General features: G+C 34.5%; 1 protein-coding gene across 3 annotated transcripts in view; it reads right to left on the reverse strand.

Moving 5' to 3' along the window:
- The window catches only part of LOC142987186 (SUN domain-containing ossification factor), a 103,976-nt gene that overhangs the window by 10,615 nt on the left and 73,462 nt on the right, over nt 1-19,899 (reverse strand). For 2 of the 3 annotated variants that reach the window (XM_076135775.1, XM_076135774.1), the window contains exon 2: nt 537-907. The exons of the other annotated variant lie outside the window; for it this stretch is intronic. In XM_076135775.1, the coding sequence (XP_075991890.1) occupies nt 537-628 (92 nt within the window). In that variant the 5' untranslated portion in view covers nt 629-907. The remainder of the gene's footprint in view (nt 1-536; nt 908-19,899) is intronic. 3 annotated transcript variants of the gene reach the window in all.

The following is a 19,899-nucleotide window of genomic DNA, read 5'->3' on the forward strand; positions in this document are numbered from 1 at the left end:
CGGCGAGGTGACCATGTTGACTACTGCGCCAAACGTGCATTTACATTTAAAAGATCACATTATATAGTATTTGTAATGTACTATTTACAAAACCGCACATTCAGTTTGATATGTGGTTTCGCTTTTCGCTAGCGAATATAATTTTCGCCACACGCGTACGCCAGACGCTTAGTCAGACGTGAGATTATTCTCAAGTGGCTTATTGCATATGATTTGCAACGACACACGCCAGTTTTGAGGTCAATGACACGGTGACGTTGACTGCATAACTGTCACGGATATAAATAATATTTACTACTAAGTAATTATTTATTATGGCTTAGATATAATATCTTGCAAATTATGCAATACTAGGCGTGACCTTTGAGAGACAGCGTGTGTATCATTAGAGATCTCTAGAAATCTGGGAAAATACATAACAATGTACAAATGTTTTTACAAAAACCTGTGTTGTGTCATTTTATTTACGAGTTTTTTCTAACATTGATATAGTCTTGTTTCTATAAAATCCTGTAGTATCATATAAGCATGCTTACGTGTAGAATATCTTGGTGAGTCCTTGGTGGCCACCGTAGGAGAGCAGTTGACATATCAGGAGAGCCGCCAGCAGCGCCCGCGGCGGCGACATCCTGTACCCACCGCCGGCGCATTGGCGACGCGCCGATACACCTATCACGACACTACACCGAACACAACGACAAAACGCACCACTTGTCGCTGTCGACAATCGCACTCGTCACTTGTCTGCAACTATTAGCGATTATCGCTTTATCGATGATCTATATGTCGAAAATGCGCCGCGATGTCGACAGTTCGCGCGCACTACACTTCACCTCTTCGTTCTAAAGTTTGACTTGGCCCGATACTCGTTAACGTCCATTCGGCTTTTTAACGGCAATGGTAATAGCTGCAATGACAGTTGTACTGAATGTTTGCAAAACAAGGATTGTGTGGGAATCAAGTAGACAATGGCGCTTAACTAAACGTGTCGCAAAATCTGGATATTTGTTTTCCAAAGTTGGTAAACAGAGAGTGATAAATTCTTAAATGGCTGTGCCAAGAACAGTGTCTTGGAATGGTAATGTGACATCATTTTTGTTGCTTATGAGAATTGCCGTTATTTACGTTTTCATACAGAATATTGTTAACAAAGTGTTTTTATAATTTATTCAGTGTTACGAAACAGATTTTTGTCTTGAACAGTAAGTGTTAGTTGTGCCAATTAGTTTGTCGAGCCTGTTCTAAATAAACAAAGCGTTAGGACACTGTTAGACACCGTGTCGAAACGTTGCGTTTTATTGTGAGTGCATTGTTGAACCACACCTTTTCTTACGCCTAGTAAATGACCATGTAAATGTAGCCATTGGTTTATGAAGACAGAGTATTATTACGAAACGTGAGAAATAAGGGAATCAAGGAATAACAAAAATATTTTTTGCCTAATTGTCAGATTTTTTATTAAGCCGACTCCAACATAGTTGGAAGAAAGACTAGGCTGACAAATTTGTCGAATATAACAAAGTGGACACGCCAACTGGGAGACGGTAGTGAGGTAGACCCCGTAAAAGACGGAGAGATGAGCTTGACTCCTACAACCCAGAATGGAAACAAATATAGGGTACTCCTTTGCCCAGCAGTGGGATGATACAGGCTAATAATACTTAATAAAATATGCTAATCTACTAACATCATAATTGCGAAATTTTGTATGGACGAATGGCTTTTAGTTCGTGGATATGCGTAATTACTGATAGATATCGTGTTCTCAAATAAAAAGTGATAGTGGAATGCAATAGAAACATTATTCAATCGATCGTGCAATACTAATTATAATGAAACGATACGGGAAGTATCATCTATTTATTACTCTATAATAATCTATTCGAGTAATCGTTTGATTGTGAAAGTGTATTGAGATATCGACAATTGGAATCATTTGTTTTTGAAGTAATTTTAAATGTTGGGTTTTTGCTGGATATTATAATTATAACGAGGTCTTTTAAGCAGAAATATTTAAGTACCTATAGAATAACAAAAAAATATTTTTTCACGTCTTTTCTTTATAAATATACTTTTTGAATTAACGATTTCAAACTCTCGCGACTTGTACACCTAATATTATAATGCAACGGGTCATAAACGCGATTGAAAATTAAAGGTTAGGATACCTTATTTGTTTACCCGATGCAATTGGATCGAAATATTATTATACTTTAACAATAGTTACTACATGAAACATTGCTTTTTGTGATTTTTACTGCACTTGGTCTTATCCAAGAATCAATAAAGTAAGATCAAATCAAATAACAAGTGCTTAGTTGCTTACATAATGTACTAAGATACCTATTAAAATTTCGAAAGGAGGTTATCTGATACACCTACAGTCTTTTTATTTATTGAGATCAAAATTGAATGTTCTAGTCCACTTTTAATAATATTAGGTACTTACCTAAATAAAGATTGGTATCAATATCTTTATTAAGATCATCTTTCGAAGATAAATCTTAGCAGACATTAAAATAGTGTTATTGTGTAAAGGCAAAAGGTATGAATAGACTGTGACATTCATTTGTATTTAATAAACTACAAGGTCTTCTAAAAATAGCTTCCAGAATGTTCGAGTTTAACCTTCTAAGAAAATTAGACAGTTATTAGGTTTCTTTGAGACAAACAACTGGTAATGAAAATTACTCGGACGTAGTCTTCGGGTCAATCATTATACTACTAAAGAAAATCTACAGTATTTGAACTTCTTTAAATTGTAGTCGAAGCGATTACAAAAAATGTATGCAGCTATGAATGCTAGTAAATCTTTTCAACTTCATGTTGCTTAAATGTCAAATCTTGCTTAAATGAGTATCATTATCTACAAAGCAGCGTTATGTTATAACTGTTATGTTATGTTACTAAAATGTAGGTACCCTACGATAAAACAAAAACCTTTACCTAACCTAACCAGCGAAATTATACCTAGAAACAACAACAAACGCAAGGATGTGTAGATGTCTCTCTGTCATTCATACGAAAACATTTAAGGATTTTGATGCAATTTGGCACACAGATAGTTTACAACCTGAATTAACACTATGACTACTTTTTATACCGGATTTTTTTCGTTTTCTCAGTCAGAAGTTACTTCGACAAATATAATTCGCGGCAGGAATGTTCAATGTCTAGTTGTTCAAAAGGAGTCACTGTTGGATGTCACCGGCAAGCCTTATGTCAACGCATTGTTTTAACAAGTAAACATTAGCGTTATTATGATAACACTGAATCATAATGTTATTTAGGTCATTGTGTTATGACTACCAATTACGGTCGCACCGGGTGAAGTCCCTTGACAAATATAATAAGTAATCTTGGCAATATTTATTGCAAGAAGAATTACGGGTGCATTTATAATGTATAAGTCTGGTATAGTGGCAGGTAAAGGCAATTTCTTTGATTCGTCAACTTCTATAACGTCAAACATGTCTGATTGAATGAGGCTACTACATACTTGCCTGAAATAATACTTATTACAAAACTATTATTTAAACCAACTAATAGACCAGTTAGTTATCTTTAGATTTGCTTTTTATTGAAAATATATATAGAATAGCTTAATTGAATCCAATTCAATTCACAAATTTTCATATGACAGAAGAACTTCATTATAATATTAATTTTGAATACTCTTCGTAAACAAGCCAATTCGGTTGGCACTTCGCACAGTATCAACTTCTATGAGCCGACGTCAAACGAACCGTGACGTTGTTGGATGATAAACAGATAATATGAATAGTTATAACTTATCAGAAGGGCGGCCACGTGTGCAAGACAATGAACGATATACTATTACATTGTACAGATCGAGTGACGCAATCGAGACGCGTGGGAAAATTTAATGATGCGCCCGCGCAATGCATGTGCGAATACGTGGTAAACGGATTTTCGGATAATCTAAATGCTTATTGTTTCAGTTTTAGTTCATAAGTACCTAATACTAGTTAGAAGCAATCACGTTTATGAATATATTTTATAAGCAGAGATTTCGAATTTTTATGTTTCTTTGACCAAGTCTTTGCTGAAACTTTGATTAACATATCAAAGGGAGGAACTTTGGTAGACGGTAATGGCCGGGACTACACCAAGTTATCCAACAAGTCTACGTCGCGGGCGGCTAGTTTGTGCTCATGAGCCGTTGGTAGATAAGTGTGAACTATCCACGATCCTGGATCACGGAATCGCTGATCAAAGATGGTTTACTTAGTGTTGATCCGGCTACTAAAACATCATTATTATGTTAATATTTTTACAAGTTGTTATACAATAGCTATTTAGTCAATAAATACGTCAAAACAGGCACTAAAGTAAAAAACCCATTACTTATAATTAGCATTCGTGTCTTTATTTATGTAATACTCGTAACTATGCAAATTAAATTACGCTACATTTCATTACCGCTGTAAAGACGTAATTACATAGATATTCACTGTTATACATAATGCATTATGTATTGTAGTAGAAGGTAAGTTTTATATCGGTGTTGTTAGAAGTCAAAATGTAAAGATACTATTCTGTCTATACTAGTTAATTCAAGCAAAAGTTTAAAATTATTTTTTATTCAATATCTTTACTAATACAATAGATTTAAAGAGTTTGGTCTCGCGGAGTTTGATTTGTTTGCGCACTAATCTTTGGAACAGAAAGTCTGATTTTAATTTATTTTTTGTGTACCTATAATAGTCATCAAGCTTACGACTCATGGAAGAAAAAAATCACCATGAACGTAAACACTAAAAAACAAAGTGCGAATCAATTTTATTGACTCAACCGTATCATCATATTAACATAATTTTAAAACTACTTAAACGGTTTAAGAAATTCTTGTTTATTTAGAAAGCTAGAATATTCTAGATTTATAAGACGAAAACTAAAAACCTAGACGTAAACAAGGTCATATTTTTTTGTTGTTTACATACGACGTAATATTAGGTACCGATATTATCTGATCCAAATAGTTATAAAAATCACGCTTATCAGTAGAGAAATCAAAGTAATAGATTAAAGGATATATAATATCTTGTAAATCAATAACTTTAATAATATCTTTGGATGACACTATAAATAGTTTTTAGCTGAGTTTGTCTAGTCTAGGAATTACGACAAAAACATGATTTTATCAACAATCGTGTTTTTTTTATCTATTTTTGTCTTATTTATTTAATGACTAGCTGACCCGCGCAACTTCGCTTGCGTCACATAAGAGAATGAGTCAAAATTTTCCCCGTTTTTGTAACATTTTTACTGGTATTCTGCTCCTATAGGTCGTAGCGTGATGATATATAGCCTATAAGCCTTCCTCGATAAATGGGCTATCTAACAGTGAAAGATTTTTTCAAATCGGACCAGTAGTTCCTGAGATTAGCGCGTTCAAACAAACAAACTCTTCAGCTTTATAATAATAGTATAGATTTGTGTAAAAAGTTCAATGTCAAGGTATTTATATCGACAATCAAAAATATTTTGCAGTCGTCGAAATTAAATATGTTATTCAACTTAGCAATAATGTATTTTTCATACTTATTTAAGTATCGCCTGTCGTTTTATAAGCGACAGTTTCACCTTCTACCCCCGGTTTCCGAGTACATTTAGCCTAGAGTCTTAACGCTATTGAATAGATAAATTGCCGCTAAATGTACCTCAGAAACCAGGGGTTAGTGGATTAAAGCCTATCATCTAGGCCATCGTCAGATGCCTATGGGTCACTTATGTTCTAAATTCTGAATTTTTATACCTCCCTTAGTCGCAAACCTTACATACAAGGCTTTTTACTAACCCCCGGTTTCTGAGGTACATTTAACAGTAGTTTATCTGTTCAATAGCGGTAAAACTCATATAAAAATGCTATTGAATAGATAAACTACCGCTAAAAGTAATCAGGAACCGGGAGTTAGTCGTTGATCAATAAACGCCACTTGAAATAAATTTGTGTCTATATCTATACTAATATTATAAAGCTGAAGAGTTTGTTTGTTAGTTTGTTTGTTTGAACGCGCTAATCTCAGAAACTACTCGTCCGATTTGAAAAATCTGTTATAGATAGCCCATTTATCGAGGAAGGTTATAGGTTATATATCATCACGCTACGACCAGTAGGAGCAGAGTAGGTACCAGTAAAAAATGTTACAAAAACCGGGAAAAATTTGACCCATTCTCTCTTATGTGACGCAAGCGAAGTTGCGCGGGTCAGCTAGTTAATCATAAAACAGCACGTCAATCCACGACTATAAGGAAATATCACACAAATATAATATTATATTAACTAATTTTATAAAACGTTTGCAAATATAACTGCACGATATCATGTTGATAACGATATGAATATTTGTTTTAATTATCACGCACGGGTATGAAAATTAATCTCTATAGAAATGCACACGAATATTTTGTTGTATTTAGGTTCAGCAAAATTAATAATTTCCCGATTGTAATTTAAAAGAGGGTATAAAGTCTTAATTTGAATGAAGTTTTCAGTTATCCTACGTGTTAACTTTTCAAATGTTTTAGGCAATTATTCGGACCAGTAATATCTTAGAAGCCTATAAAGGAAAAAACAACACTATAAGTTTGTTTCTCTGTATGCATAATATTTTCAGATAACTCGTGTCAAGCAGGCTTGTGTAGGATGCAGAATCTCTTGACATAAGTGCAAACGCACTTAAGGTTAGGTCTTACCATTTTTGTAGTTATTTTCCCTTAGCATGACATACTGTAAATACCTCTATGTGAAACAAATACGAGGTGATTTACCTGCCATTTGGCAGAGATTGAGGTGGGTTTCTTTGGAAAATTTTCCTTAAAACGATAAAACAAAAGGATAAATTCAACAATTTCTACACAATACGACACTAAAATGTTTATTTAAAGACATTACTGCTACTAAATTATACAATTTCACACCTTATCTGAACAAAACACAGCTACCGTCCAAATAAAACATTGGAAACACATTTCAATCGTAACATTCCACAGAAATCGGATACTGATACCAGTTTCGATTTTACACAACACTAGGCATAGCAACGATAGCCGGACAACTTAGTAGTGCACCAAGCACGATTTATCTACACTATAATTAATAGGTCTGTGTTTTCAAAATAAAATAGATGCATTAAACAGACCACCATCAGCTGCATAAGTCTGTTAGTCCATAGAAATATAAAATTTTTGAGGCTTTAGCTTGCAGTTTTAACAGGACGCAATTGTACTTTTTTATCTGTAGTGGGGTTACGGGCGCCGGCAACTGTTTCTTAAATGGCGGCTTGGGGACAAGGGTGGCGACTCCACTATCTTGAACTTAAGCTTTTTCTGACCCCTCTACGTTAAAAACCACAACCCTAATCGTTTTTTTTCAATGCACTAACATTTACTACTTAAGATTCAGTGATTTTATAAATTCTGCACTAATATTTACTGTGTATTTCCTAAACTCCGAGAATCTTGCAAACAAGGATCTCTATTAAGCCGTCGGAGTATAGTCCAGGCAGTTCTATCTGAGTAAGTTGATACAGTCCAGGCAATATTGTCTTGGGTAAAGTCATTGTTATCTGGAGTGCAATAAACCAATTAAATAATGCTTAGCTCGTGTCCCGCGTCTAATAACTGCCTGCTTGATATACTGTGTTTTGAATTTAATTATGTTGACTATTATTATAGTACAAGTACGGTGTGTCAGTTCTCTGGCATTCATATTTAGTACTCTCGCAAACATGTAATAGCAGAGACAAAAACTGCAATTTCTATACATTTGATATCCTATAGATAGATAAAGAGGGTCTTTATTAATTTGCAATAGTTTTGTATTTGTTCTGTTACGTATTGGACACGTTGGATGTTTGTTTAGAAAGTGCCTTATTATTTTCAACGATTGATGATGATATATAACTTCTTCCTCCTGTAAGACCATTAACGATTTATCAACTCTTATGGTGCAGGAATAAGGGCGAAATAAACTTCATTCATCGACGATATTCCGTAGAATGGGTTTTAACATCGAGTTTTTTGCTATTTTTTTTTTCAATTTAATATTTCCAAAACAGTAGGAAACCCCTCAAACTCTTCGACTTCTCACTCTATTTATAAAAAAGCCCGAAATTTGAATCCTTCCAATCTAGACACTTAAGATCCTGAGAACTTAAGATTTCACGGTCATTTGAATTTTTGCCATTCGTACTTAGAACTGCGGTTACGTATATCTATTTATTTTACAATACACTGCAAAACCTAAATCAAATAGCACGGAATTTGAATGTTGTACAGTTAGTGGAATTTCAAGATAGAGTGGCACATAATTCTCCTGACAGTAATTAATGAAGGGGGTAGGGCCATGACACTCATTGTTGTGTCAAAGGAATGTCTGATATGAACATTGCGATTGTAGTTAAAATGTTTTAGAGCAATCTGTCATAGATCTTGATATTTGAACTGCATGACTAAGTTATCTGATATCTTAAGTCAACACCTTTACCTATAAGTTATGACCCGGCTGACTGGTCTTTAAATTGTATAATATCTTAGCGTGAGTAATTGGGTTCGAAAATGTCTGTTTTACGATTAGTTTGTGACTCATAGATCAGAATACATAGAATTATATTGATTTTAAGGGGTTTTTCGAGCAAATTAGAGATTACAAGAGATTAGAGTTGGTGTATACATTTATTGCTATGGTATGACACAAAAATTTTTTTTGAGTTATCAATTTTAACAAAGTTTCCTACGTTAAATGTTACGTTAGCCCATTAGAGTGAAATGGGAAGACGATTTCTGTGAGATCAATATTAATTATATATAGAAAATTGTAAAAGACCGGCCGGCTATTTGTGACCAGGATTTATAAGTGATACAAGAATTTCAGATCAGTATGCAAAAACAGCCGTTTTCACTGTAGGTACTACAATTGCATAATAATAGTTTAAACAAATGATTAGTGGAAAACGTCCATTAACAAACGGATTGGACGATTACAACGCAAATTGCCGGCCAATTACCAAACAACATTGTCTTGTAATTACAACTCGATACAAATTGGTAGCCATTTTGTTGCGAAACACTGTAATTTTGTATAAAAACTATAATTCAAGTGGTTGATTAATTAGTCTACTTAGTGAACGGGTCAACTTTTTATTTAATTCATACTTGATTGCAAATGTAATAGTAAAAAAGGTTGATATACATCGAGACTTCGAAAAACCACGTCGTTAGTTTACGCCACAAAGGTAAATTCTTTTTTGCGCCACGATTTACTAAATTCTACCCGACGCCACCTTAATCATCTACAATAGATGAATATAGGCCAGTTATGATGATTATCAGCCTAGCCTTTCTTCCCGCGCCTGCCTATCGGACCTCTACAACCCAGTTACATGGGTCATAACACGATACCCCTTGGTAGGTTTTCGGTCTTTTAAGCTTCTGAAAATGACAGCAGGGACCCACAATTAAACGAACCCTCCGAAACTCGATATGTATAATATGGTTATCCATCCACAAACTAAACTCACCAAGCGCAGCTTGAGATCGATCCATTCGGGTGTTACTGACTTAGCAACGGGCTTCTTTAATGATGATGATAAAGGTTAAATTTCTAAACCAATAATAGTAGATACTGCAATAAATCATGTGATGATTTATAAGGTCCTATTGTCGCAGAATCAACCAGTGCTAATTCACTACAGTTGGCGAACAGAATGCGTTCAGAATGAGTGGTCTAGTAGAGCGTGAAAAGTTGCACGTTCAATGGTGATTGATTGACGCGGACAGGCCTGTTGTGCGAACTTATAGTTAGGTGCGTTTATGTTACAATTATGTATGTTGTAGTAGCTTCAGTACTGTAGTAAATATAGTTGAATATGCAGTATCTTAAAGGGTATATACCTTACTCGCACTATAACAAAGATAAACATCAGCAACATCTCGCGAAGATAGAGAGCAAGTGTCCTTTTCGAAATTGTTTCTCTGTTTCTTTTGTAAATATTTATCCTGAGCGATCGCTACTTTCAATTATTATTGCTCTTTGCATAATCATTACCCCAGTAACTTATATTCGTACATTGTTTCAAATTTCCCTCTATTATTTTTTCATAAATCCTTCACATAGTGTTTTACATTGCTAATGTTGTACTTCACTTGCAAGTTCGTTCATCCATGTAACCGTAGGTGATCGGTAATAGAAGACTATCACAGATGAAAGCGACAAGATAACGGATGCACATACAATAATCACCGCATGATTTATTTCACAAGACCTCACCGTTAAACCCCGTAGAGTTGAAAATTGCAATCATTGATCAAACAAGTTATCTAATCCTATATACCGTAGAACAAGTTTCATCTCAATCGCAAGACAAATTGATATAATGACATTTCATCGATCACTTTCGTTTGTCATCTTCTTATAATCTGCTATTCATCATCAGGTCAATGATGGTTTAGTTCAAATCAATTTATAAGGTGCAGCTTTCGCCTAGGTGCAACGGCCGCAGTGGGCGGGCAGGTTGCATACCCGGCCGGCACTAAGGAGCGCCCATAAACCATGTTTGGAAAAGGGCGGTGAATTGTGCGAGTTCGTTAAAACGTCTAGTTTTGTAGGTTATGTTTCTATGCTAGATTAGATTCGGGATTGATGATTTCGCTTTAGTAAATTGACGTGGGACTGTCTTTATGTAAATATGAAGTGAATTAGTATGTAAGATTGTACTTTCTATTTCGAAGCTGCTTTGATAACGATTTTCAATGTTCTAGTCCATGTGCTTTATGAAATGTCGCTATGCAGAATAAGGTTGTCATGCGAAGAACACAATGTGTATTATATTTACATATCATTATACTAATTTTAATCTCATTACTTTACTGACTCAACCAGAACGGACGGTGTATTTATAGTGCTGTCAAATTAGTGCACATTCTGAATGGAATTATTAGCGGTACTGAATAAAAATGGATCAACCTGCATTATATCGATTCAAATATTTTGTATATTACAATTTTAATATTTTCAGGAGTTTTCACACTGTCATTCTTGCTTACGAAAGTGCAATTTGATCGCCTCAACTTTAATATTTTCAGGTGCTTCCAGACCTCTCGATCATGCTGACCCGACATTTTAATCATTCTTCAGTTTGGGTTAATAATGCTTTACCTACTGAAGTTTTATTTTGTATTACATATTACCTACAATCTGTACTCAATTAGAACAATGCTCAAACCTATCTCAAAACACAGATTTTTCTAAAAAGATTGTAAAATATTTCCTACAAGTAAATGGTCGATCCTCTCGAGTTGCTAGGTGGATATTATTAGCGGGTTCAGTCGTGCATCGAACGCCCTGCATCGCTGGAATGTGGCGGACACTCACCGAGCTTATATGGAAAAAACTGCACATCACATGGCCTTGATTTGTTGAAACTTGTGCGTTTAACGGAATATGCAAGTTGATAGTCTAGTTAACACTAGTTGAATATATAATATGGATTACTGTAGTTATGATTGACGATGTATCAACGTCTACTGCTAACCCCTTTTTGAGCTGTAGGTTAAAGTTAAGCTAATTTATGCTTTTGCCGAAAGTTTTTTTTTTTAACACATATTATCTATGATTAATATTATATCCTGTTAATTCCTGTTTTCAATATAGCCTGCTGTAAGCACGAAAAAATTCGCTTTAATATAGTAGTTAAGCCACGTAAATAATCACTTGTATACCTTTCGTATTTATAATATCGAGTAAGTATGTATCCCATAAATATATTTTTGTTAGGTACCGAAGTTATTTTACCGCTCAATAAACGAAACCTTTACAGAAATAATCGTACAAAAACCCATTAATTTCGTCACCAAAGATATTTTGAAAACGGAAATACTGACAGTTATTGCTCCTTTTGAAGACAAGAGGTTAACGACCTCAATTGGAAAGACATCTATAGATATACATATTATAAAACTAAGTTAAGTAAAAATGGCATGCCACATAATATATTTACAAAATAATCAATGAGTACGGGGGTTTAGGAACTGTAAAAGAACAAAAAAATATCTACGACGTCCACTAGTATTAAAATAAAATTGCATTAAAGTGATACTGCACATAGTAATAATGTTCTAACAAGTAAATAAATAGACGTGACTGAATTAATAGCGCATTGGGAAAGTGCTGACCTTGCAAGCACCTCGTGTACCGGATCTAATCACGGCTCAGATAACAGTTTTTGCAGAGGATTGTTTGGAAAACCACATATATTTCAAAATTAATGATATTTTGTTGTTACATCGGACTAACATTAATAATGACGAAACGTGGATGTTTTTCAAGCTCCCCTGCCTACATTTTTGGGTATAACAGGCTTGATATTATGTATGTATACTGGTACTTCGTACGGTACGACTTGTACAAAATGAAGTGGCTTTTTGAAATCTAGTTATGAATAATAGAAACAATGTCACTACACCGAAACAAGTAGGTACTTCGAAATCCATTTCAGTCGTCGTAAAACAGCCTGTATATCTACAAACATAAATATCTAACTATCTTTGCAAACTACGGGTTGCCATAAACTTACTGGCAAAGGAGACCAGAGTCGTTTGCAGTGATAAATTCGCGCTCGAACCGACCTGTCCTATAATTAATCAAAATCCACGGACAATTTATTGGGAACAACAAATCAAACGGTTTAGAATGCAGTTGAGACATGCAAAGCTTTGATAACTAGTAAATCAGTAAATGTTAAGATACTTGCCATCGATACTGAACAAATGATGGATGAGTTTTGAAATGTTACGCGCTATGAACACCGTGATTGATTGTACAATAATTATAGTTGAAACTTAGGTGATTGTTTACAAATTGCTATAAAATAGCGAACGTTGAAGACATTTATTACTTGAAGAAAAATAAAATCACTCAACCATGAACAGTAGTTTCATCAAGATAATATAATATCATACTGTTCCGTGTCTATAAACCTATTAAAGTTGATTGAATTGGGTCTATAACAATCAAATCTATCTGACAAATAATCAGGGCTGAAATAATTTCAAAGCTTAGAGCAGTCCTAAATCAACCCTGCCTTCAAAATGGCACCAGCTCAATACGAAAAGGACACCCAGAATGATCACTAAGTCAAATCCCACGTCCGCAAAACGTAGGCGTCTCATTACCAACTGTCTTCGAAACTGCAACACCAAATGTTTACGGCCCATTGTCTTGTAAGCCCAGTGGCGAAACCACCACTATCCTCATACCAGCGATGTAGTACCATAGTAGATGTCTGCTAGGGCCAGGTCAACAGATAATTGAATATTACAGTTCCTTCTCAGATTAGGACCCTCGATCAGGTTTATTGGTATTTAAAACAATTAGATTGCATTGAGTTTGAACACAGTGGGCGGTAAGCTTACAGTTTGCATCTTATAAATTGGTATTATCTGCTTAGAATATTGATTTACTTTGGAATTACTACAGTTAATTTTCGAAAGCTAACGCAATTGTGCATTTACGCCTACTGGTTTGTAGATCTCGAATTCTGAGGGTTTTGCCCCTCCCCCCGAATAACTTGTCGCTGCGTCATCAAGAATTCGTCGGTTTCTGTATGACAACATAATCAATAACGCTAATAATACAAAAAATCATTACATTTCGTCCTCATTTTCCTTCAGATGATAAAATTTGACCGTATGAGAAATATGTCTGTATGTATGTAACGTCCACTTATTCCTCGAATAAAGTAAACAGCAAAAAAAACGTCAAAATATCAAAGATCGATTTTATCCGAGTTCAATACGGGATGAGCCTACCCATTCGTCATCCTACTACAAACCAGACAAGCGAGACCATCTTTCATTAAACACATACCTACAGTACACAAAACATGTGTAATGTCCCGCTTGAAGTTTTCAGGCCACACTTCTAATCTCGGAGTTTATGCTCGCGCAAAACAACGATGACCTAGTGCGCGGACGCTGCTTACGAAGCGAGAAGATATCTATATATATAACAGTGGCGTGTCTGTAGGTACATTTAATATACATATTTACAAACTAATCCTACCTCCTTTAGAAACAGTAATAGAACAGAAATCGACAAAAAAAAAGTAATCTGTTTGCCTGTATGTCAGTTTGTACACACACGCGTTAATCGCGTCCGGAACTACTAGACAGATTTGAATGAAACTTTTAAGTTGTATAGCTAATAAGTCTCTATAGTATACAATTTATTTTGAAGAACGGGAATTCTACTATGCGGACGAACTCGCGGGCGTGCGCTATCTATACTATAATATTATAAAGCTGAAGAGTTTGTTTGTTTGTTTGTTTGAACGCGCTAATCTCGGGAACTACTGCTCCGATTTGAAAAAATCTTTCAGTGTTAGATAGCCCATTTATCGAGGAAGGCTATATACTATATATCATCACGCTACGACCAATAGGAGCAGAGTACCAGTAAAAAATGTTACAAAAACGGGGTAAATTTTAACCATTCTCTCTTATGTGACGCAAGCGAAGTTGCGCGGGTCAGCTAGTAAAATGTAAATAGACACGTTTACTGACAGTGAAAGTTAATAAATCTCTAAAAAATTGAACCATAATTGCAGTGTACTCTCTGAGTGATGTGTACGCATACTTAAAAGCTATTCAATAAGAATTATCTAATATAATTTGTAGTTGCCTCATGCAATGTTATAATAAACATTGTGATTTACTACTTTCTATGTTTTAGTTGGTATTTAGTTTTACTATTCTTCAGCCAATTATGTATTGTGTTGTACGTTTTTTTTTTGCTTTTAAAAGATCTCTTGACGTACCTGATTCTTAGACCCGAGACAGCTTGTTATTATGTATATAAAGATTACCTATTAAGATAGGGTATTAACTACCTATCGGTCGCATATAAGAAAGGATTTTTTTTTTACCTATTACTGTCCCACTGTTGGGCAAGGGCCTTTAAGTCAGTTATAAAAATAGATAAAAAGCATTCTGGACTGAAAAAAGTGTTTTTTTCGGGATAGCATTTTTTTTTCGAGAAAAAGTAATATACATATAATTATCCAGGTTATAAGTCCCTGCATACCAAATTTCATCCGAAATCAACCTATCTTCAAAAAATATTACATTAGTAGGTAATTGCCATGCCCTATTAATTCCGATTAACAAATCGTAAAGTCAGAATTCCTTTTCTCTCATATCTAATATCGAACTAATATAGATACGTCATAAATTACAATAAATATCGCAACTAGGGCTCGCGGCTAGCAATTGTACATTGCAATTAATGAACGCTATTGCTTATAATAAATAACGACAGCAGTTATAGCTGCTATTATAGCAGGTAATTGACTGTTACAGATATAACAGGAGCTTTTTAGCTGGTGGCGGCTAAGGGTATTATTGTCAGTAAGTATTAACTATGAAGAAATGTATCTATGAAAGATTTTATTAAGTACTTTAAAGAGTTGTGTCTGGGGTTATCAATACTTGAAACTTAATGTTTATGTTAATGTTTAAAATACTGTTATTGGTAATATAATCAATTAGATTTGATTGAATATTATCGTCCCAGTGTGACAAGATGTATGTGAAGTTTGTAAGGGTCGTACCAAGTGGCGTTATTTGGTCTCTACGTATCTCTATGGGAATCATGCGGAATTTTATGAGTATTATTATTAAATTGGATGTATGTGGAAAATTGCAAGCACTCAAAAAGCATGAAGAACATACGATGTCAGAACCCAAATTTCGTTGACAAGAATACCAATCCTGTGTCGTCTGTCGCATAAGACAACATCCTTTATTAAGTGGTCCACAGACAATTGACATTTTACGTCACGATCTGATATTTTAGACAATGTTACTCGGATGCGACTGACGCATGCGACCGCCATCAGCGTAAGAGGAATTCTGTCTTTACAAACATTTTAGTATACAATTGTGTTGCGTTAAGATGAATTGTTTCACATTCTTAAGATACCAAAACCTCTCATCATGGTAGTAAAAAAGTCAAGATCAATATAGAAATCTGTGTATCTTTAACTTTGTTATCACACTCACAATATCTTTGTATCAAAATCACATTCTTGCATAATATTGTTAAATAGTAACATCTTACTAAAGACACAAGCCTAAACAAACTAACTAATATAAAAGACCATAAAACGCCTTATTTGTTCAAGAAGAAAGAGCAATAAAAAACGTATGACAATAAATTAATTTGAACTGCGATAACAACTATCAAACAAAAGCTAAACACTAAACTTCACATATTTGCACAAACAACCGCTGTTTATCAAAGGAAAATCACCTCTAATACTTTTAAAATTAGGGTTGATTTTAGTGCAAATACGCTAGACACGCAATGAGAAGGACATTTTACACAAGTCACGGTAGTGTGATATGTGATAACACAAACTGATTTTAAATAGATACCATTAATTTACGAGATAATTTATATGATTGTGTAAGAGCATGATTTACTCCAAAAATAAGCGTATTTATTTAACCAAATTCAGGAAAGACTTCATTTACGTATTTATTTTTTACGTAATAGACAGATTTTAGAAACGATTTTTTGTTTGTAGATCTTTATCTAAAATACTTAGTCCTATTTTAATTTCGATATAGACTAGAAAATTAAGCCTTTTTTGGTACATATACAAAACGATTTTTACAATATCAAATTTTTCATTTATCGTATATCATATTATTTTTTCTCGGCCTAGTCTTTTATATGAAAAGTGCCCATATTGCTCCTCCGCCCGATTGCCAATAACTAAGTCAACAGAGCCGGCTTGGCAAGAGGCATTCACAAGTGCTTTCAGCATATTGACCATCGCTCCTTATACGAAACCACGTCATAGCAAATCTCAAAGGAAATCTACCTAAAATCTTCTTTTATGTGCAATCAAAATACATTTGCTTACACAATTCGGTAGAATTTAGGTCACGAATCTTTAAAGACAAATGTGGGTACTTTGATAAATATCCAATCAAAGATGGAACAATTTGGTAGAAAGCTTTTAATAGGTCGTGAACTAGAATCTTGTACAATATATTAGGAACTTTTAATGAATACGAACAGACAGTCTTGATACTTTGGTACCGTATAACTAACTATATTTGGATATCAGCGGAAACATTGTTACGATCAAGAATTTATATAACAATTACTCATGAGATTCCTTAAAAGGGACAGGTATAAATAAACCTACGCTTTATAAAAGACTTGAGTAATTTTTAATGCATTTTATTAAAGTTCGACAAACTTATTAAAGAGCCTTACGTGCACAATATCTAGATTATATTAAAGTATACTGTATTATTTCGAAAATAATGTAACTGTATCAGCTAGACCACCTCACTCATGGTCTAATTCATGAATTGTGTATACCTCCTCTTGTCCTGAACTTTGCATAAAAGGCTCTCTCTCTCTCTACTAAGTTATTGGACTATAAAAGGTTTGGACAGTAAATATGAATTCAATTTAGAACTGTAATAAGAGACCACAACAATATGCCCGGATCTACAAGTGTATTGGAATGTCGGTGCGTTTGGAAGGGAAGTGCCGCTATTAACGTAAACGGAACTTAAATATTTGATCGAGGGAATGTTTTGAATGATTTCCCCTCATGAGTGTTTTTTGTTCCTCTGTTCGACAAGTGTCTCTTCCCGAAAGAGGGAGTGGTTAAGCCTCGAGTCCACCACGCTGGTAAAGTTCTAGTAAGGGACTAACAATCATGTGCAAACTTTAATATTCGTAACTCGGCCGTTAGTCTTCATATTGTGTTTTATTTATGACTTCCTTAGGATAATCGTGTTTGAATTGATCTTAATGCTATCCCACACTCCCTGTGACTTGCTAGTGCTATAGCAGAAGTAGAATGCGAAACCAAAACTTACTGACGGAAAAGTGTGAAACGTTGCGTCAGAATTGACTTTTTGTGTGTGTGGCACTTAACCTCCTGCCACTAATTAACAAAGGCGAACGGCAGGTTTATATGAAGAATTCGTACAGCTTATAAAATGTCATGTTTAGGTTTACTTTTTGTTTTAATTGGTAGCTAATATGATAGACAAGCTTATTTTAAAATTCTTATATTTTTAAAAGTTGGGAGGTAAAAGTTATGTCCATTTTTAGAAGCCCCGATAGTTCGCTAAATTGCTCAAATGCTGTCAAAACAACAGCAAATTAGCGGATGCGTAGACGTCAGACTAAAAGTGACGTCTCATGAGATTTTCTATTTCATTTGTCCAGATAAATTAAAGACAAGATGACTCAATCAAAACTAGTTTTAGCTGACAAAAAGCGGCCCGGATTAATTTTAACCAAGTACTACATAGTGTGAATACAAAAATGTACTATATCTTTACTTCATAGTAACAGGGCAAAGACAAAAATTTAAGACCAAGCTATCTGCTACAAAATCTCAAGAACTCATAACTAAACGTACGCCGTACATACTTTAAGAGTGTCTCTCGGCCGGCTAATTCACCAAGCCACCAAGGTTTTGCCGAGCAGTGACCCAAATAGCGGCCATGTCTGCATTACTCATGTTATGTAGGTGTACCAGAACATGTTCATACAAATTGCATCTGGAGAGAGGTTTAGGAGATATTCTCGGTTCAAGGTGTGACCTAGAAGCTTGGAATAGTGGTTATTGCGATATTATGCTCCTGTATTATAGTTATGATAGGGATAGGAATACTTTTGTTAAAATTATAGCATTGTTTTATTGCTGCAATGAATTTTATAGATATTGTTTTACCCAAATTGATAGTGTTGTTAAATAATTATGATTATTTTTATTACAGTAAGGCACCGGCCTTACTGTAATAAAAATAATCATAATTATTTTTTGTACACCAATCACACCTCTCTATTTGTTTTAAGTTCCGAATTAGTTAAACATATTAAGTTCTCGTCGCATTTAAGACCCGTAATATTGCAAAAAAATGTTCTATGAGAACAAACCGCGATACATAACTTGTGTAAAGTTTTTCTCACCATAAAGCTAATTTGTCAAATAACAGAATCATAAATCATCAATACCAATCAATTTTCCATTACCTACTAGAAAATTAAATAAAGAAATCACTCCTACCTTTGAACAACGGTCATAAATCGATAAACTTGATCGTATTGCAAGCATTTACTTCAGTTTAATGGAACGTGCACGACGAATACGTTAACGATAACGTAAACTCTCATTGCCAAATCAGCGTGGTTTTATGCGTATTGAATTTCTACGATAATGATAAGGAATTGTGGCAAATTCTTTGAAAAATGTGACTGTGTTTTTCTATTTACGTTTTTTAAATGATTATTGACTTTTTTACTCTCCGCAGTGCAAGCGTTCTTCAGTAATTATTGTCTTGTGCAATTTTCCCTATGTCTTCCCAAGTATCTTTAGAATTCGCGACATCGACCCATCTTGCCCCATTAATATACTGCGCTACGGTATAATATGAGAGTAAATTCTAAGTGTCAGCTTTTATATTGTATCCTCAGATGAAATAAGCAGAAATAACATAATTAAAGAGTGTTAGGCCCTCCACTTTTCTTAAAACTTCTTAGATTCATACTTTTTGAATTGGCGTGCCATATGCACTACAAAACTTTGAATAAAGATGTAAAAACCGCTAATTTAATCCGCGGTCTAGTACAAACAGGCTCAATCTTAAGACTTATTTAAGTTGAACAGTGTGAACGTGTCGGCAGCAATTCTAGACCAGATGCCTAAATCCTTTTGGACAACCGTGTGCCCAACGCCCTACATAATTTAATAACCAAATAAACTTATCTTAGATCTCTGAATATATATACTACATACTACAAGGAAGTAGACGCACTAAGAATTCACAATCACTTTG

Source organism: Anticarsia gemmatalis, chromosome 3, assembly GCF_050436995.1.
Source record: "Anticarsia gemmatalis isolate Benzon Research Colony breed Stoneville strain chromosome 3, ilAntGemm2 primary, whole genome shotgun sequence".
Lineage (NCBI taxonomy): Eukaryota > Metazoa > Arthropoda > Insecta > Lepidoptera > Erebidae > Anticarsia > Anticarsia gemmatalis.